The sequence below is a fragment of the Lepidochelys kempii genome, chromosome 1 (assembly GCF_965140265.1).
Source record: "Lepidochelys kempii isolate rLepKem1 chromosome 1, rLepKem1.hap2, whole genome shotgun sequence".
Lineage (NCBI taxonomy): Eukaryota > Metazoa > Chordata > Testudines > Cheloniidae > Lepidochelys > Lepidochelys kempii.
In genome coordinates, this window is record NC_133256.1 from 1,942,461 (window position 1) to 1,961,234 (window position 18,774).

The window sequence follows — 18,774 nt, forward strand, 5'->3', positions numbered from 1 at the left end:
CCAGTAAAACAGAAGGTTTATTGGACAACAGGAACACAGTCCAAAACAGAGCTTGTGGGTACCCCCAGGACCCCTCAGTCAAGTCCTTCTGGGGGAGCAGGGAGCTTAGACCCCAGCCCTGGGGTTCCCTGTGTTCCTCCACCCAGCCCCAAACTGAAACTAAACCCCCCCAGCAGGTTCCCTGCTGCAGCCTGTCTTCACATTCCTCCGCAGAGGTGTTACCTCCCCGTCCCCCTCCTGGCTCAGGTCACAGGCTCTCAGGTCTCCCATCCCCAGGGCACATTCCCAGGTCAGCACTCCCCCCTCCCTGCTGCCTCACATCCTCACATCGGGGTATGTGACCTTGTGTCCCCCCACATGTTGCCTTGGGAAGACATGGCGCGAGGTACCAGGAGAGGCAGGTCCATCCAGGGGTCCCAGCCAGGCATGGAGGGTGAAACGGGCCGGACAGGGAGGGTCAGGTCGGTTGCTCGGTCACCGCCCCTCTGTGAGAGAGGTGTACAGGAGTGTGTGTGTCAGGTCTCCCCGTGGGGATGGGGGGCATTGGGGGGGGGTGTCACCCCTTCCTGCGTGGACCCTAAAACTTAAAGAGAAGAAGGTAAATGAAAGGAATCCAACGATGCTGTACTTTTTTTAATGGGGACTCAGTCTATTTGATGTTAATTTGAACATTTCTACTGCATAGTTCTGACGGATTGATGTGGAACTCGCTTGAAGACAAGTAATTTGACCAGCTGTCCCGCATTCAGCGTAGGGAGATGTGGTCACCCGAAGTCGGTGGAACACGGGTATCAAAGCAGCCCTTAGAGTCGGTTGTGCCTGAGTTCTTTAGTTCGGACATTCGCCGCCAGGCTCCTTGAAACCAGCTAATTTCTGCCAAGCGGAACGGACCCAGCCCTGGGGTCCTTATGGCCTTAATGAGAGTGACGGCCTCGGGATTTGGGGTGTAGAATATCACAGGGCCTGAGTAGGCTTCCAATGAGGTTTACTCTGCACAGTCACATAACCAAGAACGGCCCAGTCCAGAGCCCACTGAGTTCAACAGCAAGACCCCCAGGGACTCCCGTGGGAGTGGATCAGGGTAACCCAGTGACCTCTTCCTAACACCGAACTACAGAGCAGTCACAGGAGCGTTATCTCTGTGCCCCGGCTCCCATCCTGCCCCTGCAGACAGAATTACACATCCCCCATGCTATCCAACCCCAGCTCAGACATTTCATAGCTTTCATGCGTTTCTATTCGCCCCTTCACGGATTCATTCCAGGCAAAGGACTCACCAGGCTCCAGCCCCAGCTGGGGAGGAGGAATCTCTGTCTGTGACCCGGTCAGGGAGCTGAAAGCGGCGGGGAATCTGCACTGACCAGGGCTTTGGTACAGGGATATTTATACTGCTGCCCTGTGAATCCCAGCGGGGGGCTCAGAGCCAGCCCAGAGCCCCAGGGACCTGGCCTTGGAGACTGGCTCAGGTGGTGAACAGCAGCAGAGAATTAACCCTTTCCTCTTCCAATTTGTTTGAGCTGATCATTTCTCCTTTTGTACATTGTTTAGAAAAGACCTTGTGACACTGAGCCCCCTCTCATATAGCTTGAAAGCCCCCCTCATGTAGGCCCCCCCATGTAGGGCCCCCATGTAGTTCGAAAGCCACCCCCCATATAGCTCAAAAGTGCCCCCACCCCCCATGTAGCTCGAAAGCTTGTCGCTGTCCCAGTAGAAGTTGGTCCAATAAAAGATATGACCTCCCCTCCCTTGTCTGACTCTATGTGTAGACGTAAGATGGTAGGTGGTAGAGAGAGGGGAAATCGGGAGCTACTCTTCCTCTCATTACAGTAGAACAAGGAACATACAAGGAAAGTAAAAGGTGGTAAATAAAAACCCATACAAGGAAATACTTTCCCACAAAAGACGTAATCCAACTGTGGAACTCAGTGCTGCAGGATTTTGTTGAGGCCAAGACCTTTGCAAGATTCAAAAAGGGATTGGACATTTATCTGGGTATCAGAAATACCCAGAGTTACCAGCGTTAATGACAACACACATTTTGGAAGGGAGAGTGACCCCCATGGCTCAGGCTTTAAGCCAATCTCTGTTAGAGCTAAGGATGGGACGCAGGGTGTGAGGGGAAGATTATCCCGTCTCCCCCTCATGAGAGATTCTCACAGCTGCTTCTGAAGCACCTGGTGCTGGCCCCTGTTGGAGACAGGCTGCTGGGCTAGATGGACGCAACAAGGATCCAGTCTGGTGGTTCCCGTGTCCCTCTACCAAGGTGCAAAGTTGGCCTGCTGCAGCCCCCAGCCTGGGACACACCTCAGCCAAGATTTCAAGCGGTGCGGAGCACTCGCAGTGCCCACTCTCTGCACCGGAGTGGCGGGTGCTCAGGCGCTGTGAAAAGCCAGTCCCTGGATGACTCAAGCTCAGCACCCAAAGGGGTGCGGCGGAAGCTCCAAAAAAGTGTGTGTGGTGGGGGGGGGGTAGTGGTGCCTGAACTGTGGCCTGCCCCCCCCGCACCGCCCCTTTCCCCAAGGCCCCGACTTGCCCCACACCACCCCTCCTCCCCGCCCTGCACCTCCCCTCTCCCTCGTGCCCCATCCCACCCCTCCTCCCCAAACCCTGACCTGCACCACTCCTTCCCCTGAGCCCTTGCTCTCCACTGCCCAGGACCGGCTCTCGGCACCAGGAAGGCACGTGCTCGGGGCGGCAGAATTCCAGGGGGGGCTTTTCGGCCACCCTTTTCTTTCTTTTTTTTTTTTTTCGCTTGGGCAGTTGCGCTCTCGGAATTTAGGGCGACAAAAACCCCAGAGCCAGCCCTGCCACTGGCCCCACTCAGTCCTCTCCACCCCCTCCCCCTGTCACTCGCCCTTCTGGCTGGTAAACCTTGGGAGGACTTAGCCCTCCAACTTTTAAAAGTGACAGGGCCCTGGACCTTGGCCCCCATCGTTCTGGTGTGCATCCCAACAGGAAACCCTTAAAATCATCAGCCACTTTGGAAAATGTTTGCTTTGAGTGTAGGGGCTGGGCTAGAAGACCTGTTTAGGTCCCTTCCAGTCCTACACATCTCGGATTATCACTGGGTGATGTCCCCTAGGCATTCCGGGTCAGGTGGGCTGTCCTGATTGCTTGTGTCAGCGAGGGGCAGAGTCAGAGAATTTGTCTTCTCGGTCCAAACTTGATTGGCACCAATAGTAAAGGGTGCCAAGAGAAAAGGCTGCCATCGGCCTGTTTATCTCCATTACTGTCTCGGTGTCAGGGACCTCAGGTCTTGAACATCAGTCTACAGGGCCCTTAGGCGCCAGTACACACCTGTGACAAAGTGGATTTTTCCTACTTACTATGTTGTGTGCAAGCCTATTTGAGGCTTACGGTTTTGCATGAACACTGTGTGTGCCTCAGTTTCCCTGTGTACTGCACCAATGACTAGGTGGTGGGAATAAGGGTGTGTGACTTTTGCTGAGGCCCTCGGGGCCAGGTGTGGTGGCTCCAGCTGCCTGCACATGAGTGATGGCCAGTGCCCTTCGTCTCCTGAGACCCAGGAGGGGGTGTGATATTGCACTCCATATGCTTTATGAAAATATGCTTATAAATGTGAATATGATGTAACTGGAATATGATGTATGAAAAGGATCTCTTGTAAGGTATCATTACAAACTTATAATCACCTGAGTGTGTTCATCCTATTTGTTCGCATGTATTATTTCTGTGTCTGGAGTTAGGAGAATAAAGGCTTGTCTACACCACGCTTTTATCGAGAAGGCTGGGGGAGCAAACAGCTTAGCATATCTCTCTATCAGTGTTACAGAGGGTGGACAGTTTATGAGTTTACCCTGTATCAGTTTTATACAGAATAAAACGGATTTGTTTGGGGTTTTGATCCCATTGGGAGCTGGGTGTCTGGGTGCTACAGAGGTAATCTGCTGTGCTGTTTTTGGATGAAGTCTGCAGCTTTGGGGGCGTGGCCCAGACCTGGGTCTGTGTTGCAGCAGGCTAGTGTGTCTGGCTTAACAAGGCAGTGTTCTGGAGTCCCAAGCTGGCAGGGAAAACGGGCTCAGAGGTAATTTTCGTACGTCAGCTGTGACGTTATTGACTTGAACTGGGACCATATAGATCATTGTTGCAAGCAAGGTCCTGTAGTGGCACCAAATCTTATATAAAGGGGGTCAAATGAGGTGTCTAAGACAAGGTTGTGGTTTGCTCATTATGATGATGCTGTCTATCTGTATGTACCATTTTTGTAGTTGAAGTTATGAATATTGGATCTGTACTGTCTGTATTTCAAACTTCTGCTACGCTTCTGGGTGACACCTCAGACAAGCTGGTGTCAGCTCTGCCTAGCCTGCTGGGTGGCCGATTAAGGACCATCAGTGATACATTTGACTCTTTGAGAGAAGGCCTTGTGACTCAGCCAGGGATGCAGGGACCTGCCTATGGACAGAACTCTGTGGTTTTTCCAGGCCATGGGATGGACAGCTTGTCTTAGGGACACAGAAAGAGAGGCCACATGGCAAGAGACTGTAAAAACCTGCTGCAGCTCCTCCATCTGGTCTTCAGTTCTGCTTCTTACCTCTGGAGGGACTTGGCTACACTGAAGCTCTGAACAAAGGACTTAGAGAACCATCCCAGCTGGGGATGTTCTCCAGAGACTTGATTTGAACCTACCGTTTATTCCATCACTGCTGCAAGCCTGAACCAAGAAGTTGGCCGTTGCTGTGTGTCATTGATTCCATTGAGCCCATTCTAGCTCTCATCTCTATCTTTTTCCTTTTATGAATAAACCTTTAGATTTTAGATTCTAAAGGTTTGGTAACAGCATGATTTGTGGGTCAGATCTGACTTGTATATTGACCTGGGTCTGGGGCTTGGTCCTTTGGGATCAAGAGAACCTTTGTTCTTTTACTGGGGTATTGGTTTTCATAACCATTTGTCCCCATAACAAGTGGCCCTGGTGGTGATACTGGGAAACTGGAGTGTGAAAGGGAATTGCTTGTGTGACTTGTGGTTAGCCAGTGGGGTGAGACCGAAGTCTTCTCTGTTTGGCTGGTTGTGTTTGCCCCGGTGTGCATAGAAACCCCACCCTTGGGCTGTAACTGCCCTGCTGTAAGCAATTTGTCCTGAATTGGCACTCTCAGCTGGGTCCCACCAGAACCAGAAGGGGTCTCTGTTACTGAACCCTTCATAGGGGGATGCAATCAGGTGACACTTTGCCTGGGAAGCGAGACAAAGACCAGGGGAAGGAGCAATGGGCGTGTTGGAGTTTGGGCCGCTGGAAACTGGGCAGTCTGCTTAGGGGGACCCAGAGACAGGGGAGTCTAGGGTGTCCGGCCAGGGGTACCCCCAAGATGGATTTGCTGAAAGTCACGGATTTTGTGTTAACAAGTTCTGTTCCACACTCTATTCCTTTGACAAATAAACCTTCTGTTCTCCATGCTGGCTGAGAGTCACGGCTAACTGCGGAGTCGGGGTGCAGGGCCCTCTGGCTTCCCCACAAACTCCTCCCTCACCAGGGGGGTTTCCCTCGTGACTCGGATGATGCGGGGGTTGGCGGCGGTGACTGGGCAGGCGATGGTGATCTCTCCGCTGTCCACCATGCTTGGTGAGGCTCAGGGAGAGCCAAGGAGAGCCGGAGAGCAGTGGGGTCTGGGTTTGCTTCACTGTGGTGTTGTTCGTAGTATTGTTCTTGCTCTCATGATCACCGATCTACGGGTGGGGAAGGAGGAGAAGGGAACCGACCTCCCCCTGCCCTGCGTAATGCCAGAATCCAGGCCCAAATCATGCATACCAGCCCCCACTTCTCCACTCCCAGGGCACCAGCTCCCTCCTGCCCCTCCTGCTTCTGCAGGGGTTCCTGGCACTGCCCCCCAGCTGGGCCGACTGTGACATCACCGATGACATCTTTGTGAGCAGCAATGGCCTTGACAGCCCCTACCTCCCTGCTCCCCGAAATGGACAGACCCAAGAGAAATGCTGATCCATTGGAGAGGGCTCAGAGAGGAGCCACGGGAATGACTAAAGGATTAGAAACCCTGCCTGATAGTGAGAGGATCAAAGAGCCCAATCTGTTCAGTTTTACAAAGAAAAAGTTAAGTCTGATCACAGTGTGTAAATATCTACACAGGGAACAAACGTTTAACAATGGGCTCTTCAGTCTAGCCGAGAAAGGTCTCACATGATCTACTGGCTGGAAGTGGAAGCTTGACACATTGAGACTGGGAATAAATTGTAGATTTCTAATAGAGAGGGAAATTAACCATTGGAATAATTGACAAGGGTTGTGGTGGATTCTTCATCACTGACGATTGTTCATATCAAGATGGGATGTTTTTCTAAAAGTTCTGCTCTGGGAATTATTTGGAGGCAGGCCTCCAGCCTGTGCGATGGAGGGGATCAGACTGGATGAGCACAATGATCCCTTCTGGCCTTGGAATTAATGAATCTGGGAATAACAGGGATGTGAAGCCAGCACCGGGCCAGCTCCCTGGGTTAGATTCTCCTCTGCCTTGGTGCGATGTCTAGCCTAGTTTGTAAGCTCCTCGGGGCAGGGATCTCTGTTTCAGAGGTGTCTGGCACAGGCCGTTGGGCCCCATTAGAAACAAGATTAAATAATAATAATTTTGAGCTGTTTCACTGGGGCGTCTCAAAGCACAGCAGTATCATTATTTCCATTTTACAAATGGGGAGACTGAGGCACAGGGCGGCAAAGTGATTTGCCCAAGGTTCTCTAGCAGCCTGTTGGTAGAGTGTAGGGATAGAACCCAGATCTCCTGAGTCCCAGGCCCAATTCACAGCCTGTGTGGATGTCATCCAGGATCTATATCTCCCTGCCACGCAGACCCTTTACCCAGGGGTTACAGGACTGACCTAGGGAGGAAGGAAAGATCCATTTTCTCTTGTCCTTTAGTGAGGTACAGAGGGAACAAGAGGTAACTAACTTAGAGCCAGTGTGTAACGGGGTCTGTAACAAACTCTCTGCCTGCCTCTTTCCTTCCCAAGCCAGAGGGCCCCCAACCCCCGACCAAAAGCTGCAGGAAAAATGGGGAAAATTAAACAGGTTGTGAACTTCAAGTTCATTGAGGTGCAAACCTGCTCCTGCCCTGCCTCCGCTCCGCAGCCTGGCTCCGCCCTCGCAGAGGTGGCAGCCCCCAGCTGTGATCCCCCATCCTGAGGTATCAGCCCCCCTCAGGCCCACTCTGCCTCCCAGAAATTTCCTCATCACAAAGTGAGCTGGATGAGTTGATGGATGGGATGGGATAATGAAACAGCCTCTAGTGGCCTATGGCACATCTGCGACGGCTAGCAGTAAATATCTCCGGTGGTTTACAAGATAAACACAATATGTGGAGAAGAGTTAATACAGATTTTGTAAAGGGAAATCATGCCTCACCAAGCTAAGAGAATTCTTTAGGGCATCAACAAGAATGTGGAGAAGGGTGATCCAGTAGCTATAGTGCACTTGGACTTTCCGAAAGCCTTTGACAAGGTCCCTCACCAAAGGCTGTTTAGAAAAGTAAGCTGTCCTGGGATAAGACGGAAGGCCCCCGTGTGGTTCAGTTACTGATTAAAATATAGGAAACAAAGGGGGGGAAATGGTCCATTTTCACAATGGAGTGAGGTAAATGCTGGGGCGCCCCAAGGATCTGTCCTGAGACCAGTGCTGTTCAACACATTCCTTAATGATCCGGAAAACTGAAGTGGCAAAGGTAGCAGGGGATACAAAATTATTCAAGCTAGTTAAGTCCAAAGCAGACTGTGAACAGTTACAGAGGGATCTCACAAAACTGGATGACTGGGCTACGAAACGGCCGATGAAATTCAGCATTGATAAGTGCAAAATGGTGCACACTGGAATAAATAATCCTAACTACACATATATAAGGATGGGGTCTAAATTAGCTGATACTACCAACAAAGACATCATGGAGTCAACATGAGTAGTTCTTTGAAAAATTCTGGTCTAGGCACAGGAGTGGTTAAAAAGGCTAATGGATGGTTAAGAACCATTAGGGAATGGATAGAAAAATATCATACTGCCACAATATAAATCCATGGTACGCTCACACCTTCAATAGTATGTCCAATTCTGGTAGCCCCATCTCAAAAAGGATATAGTGTAACTTGAAAAGGTTCAGAGAAGAGCAACAAAGATGATTAAGGGGATGGAACAGCTTCCGTATGAAGAGAGACTAAAGAAACTTGGACTGTTCAGCTTGGAAAAGAGACAACCAAGGTGTGGAGAAAGTGAATAGAGAAATGTGATTTACTTTTTCACACACTGCACAAACCAGGGCAGCAGATTTAATACAAAAAAGAGAAAGTATTTTTTTTTATGGAACACAGAGCTAACCTGTGGAACTCATTGCCAGGGGATGTTGTGATGGAAAAGGATTGAAAAGGACTTACATAAGTTTAAGGAGGATAGGTCCATCAATGGCTATTAGCCACGATGGTCAAGGATTCAACCCCATGCTGCTGGTGTCCCAAAAACTCTGACTGCCAGAAGCCGGGATGGGATGACAGGGCATGGATCACTTGGTGATTTTCCTGTTCTGCTCACTCCCCTGAAGCACCTGGCATTGGTCACTGTCAGAAGGCAGGACACTGGGCGAGATGGACCATTGGTCTGACACAGTATATGCCATTTTTATGTTCTTAGAGACATTTCTACTGCACAGCTCCAGGAATGGAAGGTGGGAATAAAAGCAGAAAAACTTTCCTGCAGCATTTTTGTGCATTAGCAGGTGGTTACACAAGCCTCTAATCCCCAGGAGAAGTCATCACATTATCCTCAGTGGCAAAACATCCCACTAGCAGGGGGTAAGGCACAGCTAACCACACACAAGATTTTTGTCTCTCTCTCCCACGGTCGGTGGACCAGAGAGCACGTGCAGATGAGTCCCTCAACCACTGCACCAGGCCACAGCACCCCCTGACCTCTCTCCCTCTCGGTCAGCCCCATGAAGCCACCTATGTAGGGAAGAGAGTGCGATCAGCCTGGGTAAGTAGGGCCCATCCACGCAAAATGTGCCGTAAGGTACCAAACACAAGGTCCGTGGGACACAGGCCTTGGCTACGGAATGGGGGACGGAGGCCGGCAAACCAGTGACCCTGAGAAGGATTCAGGAGATCACATATCTTTGTGGAGAGTGCCTTAGCCAAAGACAAGTTATAGGGCTGAATACAGAGGTCACTGGCTGAAATTCTAGGGCCTGCTTAAACACTGAATCACCATGTTTGCCCTGGGATGGTGTGTGGGGTGTGTGCTGCCCTAGCCATTTCCTATTAGGGTGGATCTCCAGGTCAAGGAGGCCCACGATGGCACACTCAAAGCCACCCCTGCTCGGGTTCTGGGCTGTGTGCAGGAGGCCCATATAATCACTGCACTGTCTCCCTGAGTAGAGGAGACTTGCTCCTGACTTCCATGCAGGCCCCAAAGTGTGTGCTCACTTTGCCAATGAGGAAACGAAGGAGGAAAGAAACTCTCCAAGGTGACACAGCAGGTCAGTGGCAGAATGAACACTAGAGCCCCTGTGTCCCAATGTGCAGTCCAGGGCACTTCCCATGGCTGAATGGCCTGTCCCCCTTGGCTGCTGCTTTCTGTTGCCACTAAGAGTGCAGCTCAGATGCAGCTTGTCACAGAGGAGATGCACACACCGTGCTCTCTCACAGGCTGATTTTACCTTTGTGCTTTCTTGGTTTGTTGTTTCCCTTCATCTTAGAACAGAGACTCATTCAGTCTGGCTGCCTTTTGTGGAAGTGACCGGTGCTGTTGTAGCCCTGTCAGTCCCAGGATATCAGAGAGACAAAGTGGGGGTGGAGATATCTTTCATTGGACCCAAATTCTGTTGGCAAGAGAGACCAGCTTTCGACCTCACACAGTGTAAGTACATAGTAAATACACCCCTGTCGTTCCAATGAAAACCTGGCTTTAATTTCCAAGTCCCAATGTAATTTCTGTTGCCTGCTATAGCTCAACAGGAATCTCCGACTGCACACTGACGACACACATTGATCACCCATTTCAGAACCTTTTTTGTTGTCACCGCATAAACGATGGGGTTGAACATGGGGGGAATGAGCACGTAGAGGTTGGCCAGTAGGATGAGAATATAACCTGGGATGATGTGCCCAAATTGGTGTGCAAAAAAGGAGAAAAAGGCCGGCGTGTAGAACATCAGTATGACACAGACATGGGAGCCGCAGGTGCGGAGAGCCTTGAGCCGGGCATCCTTGGAGGGGAGCCGGAAGACGGCCCTGAGGATCAGCCCATAAGATATAGCAATGAGCACAGCATCCAAACCGATTGCTAAAATAGCTATGGCTACGCCATACCAGATGTTGACTGTGACATCGTCACAGGCCAGCCGGGCTACACCCATGTGCTCACAATAGGTGTGAGGCAGGAGGTTGGTTCTGCAGAACTTCAGCTGCTTCACCAGAAAGATGAGAGGGAAAATGATACAGAAACTTCTTGTGACAATTGCCAGCCCTATCTTCCCGATCAGAGACTTGGTTAGCACAGCAGTGTATCTGAGGGGGTCACAGATGGCAACGTACCGATCAAACGCCATGGCCAGCAGGATGGCTGACTCAGCAATAAAACTAACATGGATGAAGAACATCTGGGTCAGGCAGTTAGCAAAAGAAATTTTCCCCGCTCTAAACCAGAATACAGCCAGCATCTTGGGTACTGCAGTGGTAGATAACAGCAGATCAGCAGCGGCCAGCATGGAGGCGAATAGATACATGGGCTCATGGAGGCTTCGTTCTGTTAGTATGATGAATAGAAGGAGAGAGTTCCCACAAAGTGTTGTAATGTACATCAGACAGAAGGGGATGGCGATCCAGACATGAGACTGCTCCGTACCCGGGATACCGGTCAGGATGTAGGTCACAGGGGCAAAAAAGGTGTGATTGTCAGCTGGCATCATTTACCATTGCTTGGATCTTCTATTCAGTTTCCAATAACTAACAGCAAAAGAAACAATCAGTGAGAACTCAAGTGTCAGCTAGCCCTGGGGTGCATTTGTTGACAGCGTAACGGGTTCCCCCAGGGGTGCCACCTGGAACTGGGGTTTCATTGAGCCCTCTGACCCACCAGCCTGCGCTCCCTCTCACACTGTGCTGCTGTCAAAAACTGCAGACCTGCTCCCAGTCTTACCATTACCCCAGGATACACGCAGATCAGGATGCACACGCAGCTGCAGTGACATGCAGGCTCTCTAACCAGCCACCGCATGTGAACCAACAAAAGAGAGGCTGCAGCCAAATTAACCACCAGCTTCCCAGATTCATACCACCCACTGGAGTATAAACCCAAAATGTTACCATCTTACTCTGCACAGATAACTGTACAGTGTAAGCTCATAGAATTTGCCCCTCCCTGAATGAGTAAAGGAATATACAACAGCCTTTGTCCCTCGAGCTATGATTTTCCCATGCACTTCATTCCAACTCACTAGTTTAGATAAAGCAAAAACAATGTTATTAACAACGAAAGACAGATTTTAAGTGATTATAAGTGAAAGCAAACAGATCAAAGCAGATTACCTAGCAAATAAACAAAAATGCAACCTAACCTTTATATTAAATCACAAAATCTATCTTTTGTAGTTAATAAACTTGTTTTGTTATAATCTAAACCAGTGAGCGTTGAGTAGAGTGCTTGATGAAAATCTCTGCTTGGTTACCCCAAGTGTGCAAGGTCCTCTTCAGATTGAGGGAGAGGCGACCGGGTATTAAACACACACACTGGCCAGATTTGACCAGGGCAGGATTGTTCTGCTCTGGGGTGCTAGCCTGGAAAGCTGGTGGTTAAAGAGCCTGCGTGTAATTGCAGCTGGGTGTGTCTCTACCTGTGTGAATGCTGGTGAAGGTGCAGGCTGGAGGGCTTTGCACCTTGTCACAGCAGTACAGGGTGAGTGGCAGCCCAGGCGGGTGGGGCAGCGGGCTCAGTGGTACCCCAGGTCCAGATGGCAACCCGGGGGCAACCCGTCACAATCAGCATCAAAAGAGACCTTATAATTGGCTGTTCCTGGGTGCTACAGTTTGGACATTCACAGCTCTGCTGCTTGAAACCAGCTAACTTCTGCTAAGTGGAACGGACCCAGTCCTGAGGTCTGTACTGATTTTAATGGAAGTTTTGCATTAGTGAAGGCTTCAGGATTTGGGGTGCAGAATAATACAGGGCCTGAGTAGGTTTCCAATGAGGTTTACTCTGCACAGTCACATAACCAAGAACGGCCCAGTCCAGAGCCCACTGAGTTCAACAGCAAGACCCCAGTGACTTCCTTGGGAGTGGATCAGGGTAACCCGGTGACCTCTTCCTAACACTGAACCTGAGCGCAGTCACAGGAGCGTTATCTCAGTGCCCCGGCTCCCATCCTGCCCCTGCAGTCAGAGGTTACCCCCGCATTGTATCTAACCCCAGCTCAAACATTACATAGCTTTCATGTGTTTCCATTCGCCCCTTCACTGATTCCTTCCATGCAAAGGACTCACCAGGCTCTGGCACCAGCTGGGGAGGAGGAATCTCCGTCTGTGACCCAAACGGGGAGCTGCAGGCGGCAGGGAATCCGCACTGACCGGGGCTGAGCTACAGGGATATTTATACTGCTGCCCTGTGAATCCGGGGGGGACGGACGGGGACGACTCAGAGCCAGCCCAGATCCCCAGGGACCTGGCCTCTGTGACAGGCTCAGGTGGTGAAGAGCAGCAGAGAATTAACCCTTTCCTCCCCTCGCAAAGAGTTCCCTGTTCTTTCAAACAGCTCTCATCTCAGGCCTGACAAACACGCGACACCACAAACAAGTCTTATGCAATATTTACCCATAAAGAGAAGCACGTGACGGCTGTGCAGAAAGCTTGCAACGTCTCAAGCTTCATAACCATTGCAAAAGGCATGTCCAGGCAATAGTTAAGGAATAACAGATATTGATATTGACAGTGGCTCTATGGACTTGAGTGGAAGGTAAGTCACCAGGGCATAGTGTGTCGCCCACTCTCTGCCACCGGAGTGGCGGGTGCTCAGCAGCTGTGGAAAGTCAGACCCTGGATGGCTCAAGCTCAACATCCAAACAGGAGCGGCGGAATCTCCAAAAAAGTGTGCGTGTGGGGGGGGGGCACCGGTGCCTGAACTTTGGCCTGCCCCCCACCGCATCTCCCCTTTCCCCAAGGCCTTGACTTGCCCTTCCCCTCCTCCCTGAGCCCCCACCCTACACTGCCCCTTCCCCTAAGCACCCCGCCCTGGCACAGCCCCGTCCCCTGATGTCCCGTCCTCGCACCACCCCTCACCTGAACCCCCGGACTGACACCACCCCTCCTCTGCACCCCTACCCTGCACTGCCACTCCCCCTGAAGCCCCAGCCCATCCGTTCTCCTCAAATCCCACCCTCACGCCACCCCTCCCACTGATACCCCACCCCCTCCCTTCTCCCCAATCCTCTGCCCCCCACTCACTCCTCTCCACCCCATCCCCCTCTCGCTTGCCTTTCTGGCCAGTAAACACTGGGAGTTCTTAGCCCTCCAACTGTTGTAAGTGATGGGGCCATGGACCTTGGCCCGCCTCGTTCTGGTGCCCCTGCATCCAAACCTGAAAATCTTTAAATCAGCAGCCATTTTGGAAAATGTTTGCCTTGAGTGTAGGGGACTGGACTAGATGACCCGTTTAGGTCCCTTCCAGTCCTACACGTCTCGGATTATCACTGGGTGATGTCCCCTAGAGATTCTGGGTCAGGTGGGCTGTCCTGATTGCTTGTGTCAGAGAAGGGCAGAGTCAGAGAATTTGTCTTTTTGGTCCAGACTTCATTGGCAGCAATAGTAAAGGGTGCCAGGAGAGAAGGCTGCCATCGGCCTGTTTGACTCTGTCTCCATTGCTGTCTGTGTGTCAGGGATCACAGGTCTTGAACATCGGTCTACAGGGCCCTTCAGAACTATTACACACCTGTTACAAAGTGGGTTTTTCCTCCTTATTATGTTACATGCGAGCCTATTTCAGTCTTACGGTTTTGCATGAATACTGTGTGTGCCTCAGTTTCCCTGTGTGCTTCACCAATGACGAGGTGGTGGGAATAAGGGTGTGTGACAATTGCTGAGGCCCTCGGGGCGTGGGGAGGTGGCTCCAGCTGCCTGCATGTAAGGAATGGCCCGTGCCCTTCGTCACCTGAAAGCCAGGAGGGGGATGAGACCAGGTGGCACTTTGCCTGGGAAGGGGGACACAGACCAGGAGGAGGAGCAACGGGCGTGTCGGAGGTCAGGCCGCTAGAAGCTGTGCAGTCTGCTGTGAGGGACTCAGGAGATGGAAGTCTGGGGTGTCCAGACCGGTCTCCCCAAGGTGGATTTGCTGAAAGTCGCGGACTTTGGGCTAACAAGTTCTGTTCTACACTCTGTTCCTTCGACAAATAAACCTTTTGTTTTCCACACTGGCTGAGAGTCACAGCTGACTGTGGAGTCGGGTGCAGGGCCCTCTGGCTTCCCCACAAACTCCTTCCTCACCTTGGGTGTTTCCACTGGGCCTAAAAAGACTTGGGCTGTTCAGCTTAGAAAAAAGACCTCTACGGGGGGATATGACAGCGGTCTATAAAATTATGATTGGTGTGGAGAAAGTGAATAGAGAAATATTATTTACTTTCTCACAATATACAAAAAACAGAGGTTACCCAATGAAATTGATAGGCAGCAGATTTAAGACAAAGAAGAGGACATATTTATTCATGCAACGCAGATGTAACCTGTGGAACTCATTGCAAGGGGATGTAGTGATGGCCAAAAGTACAACTGCATTCGAAAAAGAACAAGACATGTATAACTGGGACAAAAAAGAAATAGATAAGTCCATGGAGGATCAATCCATCAATAGCTGTTAGCCAAGACGGTCAGGGAGACTGAATGGAGGAGGCAGCATAGTGACAGAGGATATGGAAAAAGATGAAGAACTCAGTGCTTTTTTCGTCGTGGTCTTCACAGACAAAGTCAGCTCCCAGACTGCTGCACTGGGCAACACAGCATGGGGAGGTGGTGAGCAGCCCTTTGTGTTGAAAGAAGAGGTTGAGGACAATTTAGAAAAACTGGACATACACAAGTTCATGGGTCCAGATCTAATGCATCCAAGGGTGCTGAGGGAGTTGGCTGATGTGATTGCAGAGCCATTGCCCATTATCTTTGAAAATTTCTGGAGATCGGGGGAGGTGACGGACAATCAGAAAAAGGCAAATATTGTGCCCATCTTCAAAAAATGGAAGAAAGAGAACGTGGGGAATTTCAGACCGATCAGACTCACCTCAGTCCCCAGCAAAATCAAGGAGCAGATCCTCAAGGAATCCATTTTGAAGCACTCGGAGGAGAGGAAGGTGATCAGGAACAGTCAACATGGATTCACCAAGGGCAAGTCATGCCTCACCAACCTGATTGCCTTCTATGATGAGATAAGTGGCTCTGTGCATGTGGGGAAAGCAGTGGATTTATATCTTGACGTTTGCAAGCTTTTCATATGGTCTCCCACAGTATTCTTGCCACCAAGTTAGAGATATATGGATTGGACGAATGGACTGAAAGGTGCATAAAAAGCAGTGACCCTGAGAAGGATTTAGGAGTTCACATATCTTTGTGGAAGGTGCTGTAATGAAAAATAAATTACTGGGTTCAATAAAGGGGTGAATGGGTAAAATTCTAGGGCCTGTGTTATACAGGCGGTCAGAGTGTGGTTCCTTCTGGGCTTAAACATTATGAATCACCATGTTTGCTGTGGGGTGGGGTGTGGGGGGAGTGGTGCCCTTGCCATGTCTTCTTGGGGCGCATCTCCAGGTCAAGGAGGCCCATGATAGCACAGTCAAAGCCACCCCTGCTCGGGTTCTGGGCTGGGCAGAGGAGCGCCATGCAATCCCTGTGCTGCCTACCTAAGGAGACTTGCTCTTGACTTCCATGCTGGCCCCAAAATGTACTCACTTTGCCAGTGAAGAAACCAAGGAGGAAAGAAACTCTCCCACGGTGACACAGCAGGTTGGAGGGAGAACCAAGCCCTGAGCCCCGCTCTCCCAAAGTGCAGTCCAGGGAACTTCCCACTGTCCCAGGTCATGGCCCCCTTGGCTGCTGCTTTCTGTTGCCACTAAGAGTGCAGCTCAGATGCAGCTTGTCACAGAGGAGATGCACACACCGTGCTCTCTCACAGGCTGATTTTACCTTTGTGCTTTCTTGGTTTGTTGTTTCCCTTCATCTTAGAACAGAGACTCATTCAGTCTGGCTGCCTTTTGTGGAAGGGAGCTGTGTTGTTATAGACAGGTCGGTCCCAGGATATTCAAGAGACAAGTTGAGGAGGGAATAGCTTTCTTTGGAACCGACTTCTGTTGACGAGAGAGACCAGCTTTCAAGGTTACACAGTGTAAGTACATAGTAAATACTCCCCTACAGTTCCAATGAAAACCTCGCTTTAATTTCCAAGTCCCAAAGCATTTTCTGTTGCCTCCTTGGGCTCAGCAAGAAGCTTCTGCTGCAGCATCGATAAAATAGATTGATCACCTGTTTCAGGATCTCTTTTGTGGTCACCGCATAAACGATGGGGTTTAACATGGGGGGAATGAGCACATAGAGGTTGGCCAGTAGGATGAGAATATAACCTGGGATGATGTGCCCGAATCGATGTGCAAAAAAGGAGAAAAAGCCCGGTATGTAGAACATCAGTATGACACAGACATGGGAGCCGCAGGTGCGGAGAGCCTTGAGCCGGGCGTCCTTGGAGGGGAGCCGGAATACGGCCCTGAGGATCAACCCATAAGACAAAGCAATGAGCACAGCATCCAAACCGATTGCTAAAATAGCCACAGCTACGCCATACCAGACACTGACTGTGATGTCATCACAGGCCAGCCGGGCTACGCCCATGTAGTCGCAATAGTTGTGAGGCAGGAGGTTGGTTTTGCAGAACTTCAGCTGCTTCACCAGAAAGATGAGAGGGAAAATGATACAGAAACTTCTTGTGACAATTGCCAGCCCTATCTTCCCAATCACCAGCTTGGTTAGCCTGGTGGTGTATCTCAGGGGGTCGCAGATGGCAACGTACCGATCAAATGCCATGCCCAGCAGGATGGCCGACTCTGCAATAAAACTGGCATGGATGAAGAACATCTGGGTCAGGCAGCTAGCAAAAGAAATTTCCCTAGCTCTAAACCAGAATACAGCCAGCATCTTGGGTACTGTGGTGGAAGATAACAGCAGATCAGCAGCGGCCAGCATGGACAGGAAAAGATACATGGGCTCATGGAGGCTTTGTTCTGTTAGTATGATGAATAGTAGGAGAAAGTTCCCATAAAGTGTTGTAACGTACATCAGACAGAAGGGGATGGCGATCCAGACATGAGACTCCTCCGTACCCGGGATGCCAGTCAGGATGTAGGTCACAGGGGCAAAAAAGGTGTGATTGTCAGCTGGCATCATGTACCATTGCTTGGATCTTCTATTCAGTTTCCAATAACTAACAGCAAAAGAAACAATCAGTGAGAACTCAAGTGTCAGCTAGCCCTGGGGTGCATTTGTTGACAGCGTAACGGGTTCCCCCAGGGGTGCCACCTGGAACTGGGGTTTCATTGAGCCCTCTGACCCACCAGCCTGCGCTCCCTCTCACACTGTGCTGCTGTCAAAAACTGCAGACCTGCTCCCAGTCTTACCATTACCCCAGGATACACGCAGATCAGGATGCACACGCAGCTGCAGTGACATGCAGGCTCTCTAACCAGCCACCGCATGTGAACCAACAAAAGAGAGGCTGCAGCCAAATTAACCACCAGCTTCCCAGATTCATACCACCCACTGGAGTATAAACCGAAAATGTTACCATCTTACCCTGCACAGATAACTGTACAGCGTAAGCTCATAGAATTTGCCCCCTCCCTGAATGAGTAAAGGAATATACAACAGCCTTTGTCCCTCGAGCTATGATTTTCCCATGCACTTCATTCCAACTCACTAGTTTAGATAAAGCAAAAACAATGTTATTAACAACGAAAGACAGATGTTAAGTGATTATAAGTGAAAGCAAACAGATCAAAGCAGATTACCTAGCAAATAAACAAAAATGCAACCTAACCTTTATATTAAATCACAAAATCTATCTTTTGTAGTTAATAAACTTGTTTTGTTATAATCTAAACCAGTGAGCGTTGAGTAGAGTGTTTGATGAAAATCTCTGCTTGGTTACCCCAAGTGTGCAAGGTCCTCTTCAGATTGAGGGAGAGGCGACCGGGTATTAAACACACACACTGGCCAGATTTGACCAGGGCAGGATTGTTCTGCTCTGGGGTGCTAGCCTGGAAAGCTGGTGGTTAAAGAGCCTGTGTGTAATTGCAGCTGGGTGTGTCTCTACCTGTGTGAATGCTGGTGAAGGTGCAGGCTGGAGGGCTTTGCACCTTGTCACAGCAGTACAGGGTGAGTGGCAGCCCAGGCGGGTGGGTCAGCGGGCTCAGTGGTACCCCAATTTGGGGGGAACCTGTCACAATCAGTACCAAAGCAGCCTTTATAATCGGTTGCTGCTGGGTTATACACTTTGGAAATTCACATCTATGCTGCTTCAAACCAGCTTACTTCTGAGAATCAGAATGGACCCAGTCCTGAGGTCTTTATTGATTTTAATGGAAGTTTTGCCTGAGTGAAGGCCTCGAGATTTAGGGTTCAGAGATTTGGCGTGAGTAGGTTTCCAATGAGGTTTACTCTGAACAGTCACGTAACCAACAACGGCCCAGTCCAGAGCCCACTGAGTTCAACAGCAAGAGCCCCAGTGACTTCTGTGGGACTGGATCAGGG

General features: G+C 50.4%; 1 protein-coding gene and 1 pseudogene across 1 annotated transcript; both read right to left on the minus strand.

Annotated features, from left to right (window-relative positions):
• Nucleotides 1-9,956: 9,956 nt before the first annotated feature.
• On the minus strand, nucleotides 9,957-10,916 carry LOC140905207 (olfactory receptor 52B2-like). Its single transcript, XM_073328039.1, has one exon. It carries the CDS (start codon nucleotides 10,914-10,916, stop codon nucleotides 9,957-9,959), a length of 960 nt encoding a protein of 319 aa, XP_073184140.1.
• Nucleotides 10,917-16,451: 5,535 nt separating this feature from the next.
• Nucleotides 16,452-17,412, minus strand: LOC140914836 (olfactory receptor 52B2-like; annotated as a pseudogene).
• Between the last annotated feature and the right edge of the window lie 1,362 nt (nucleotides 17,413-18,774).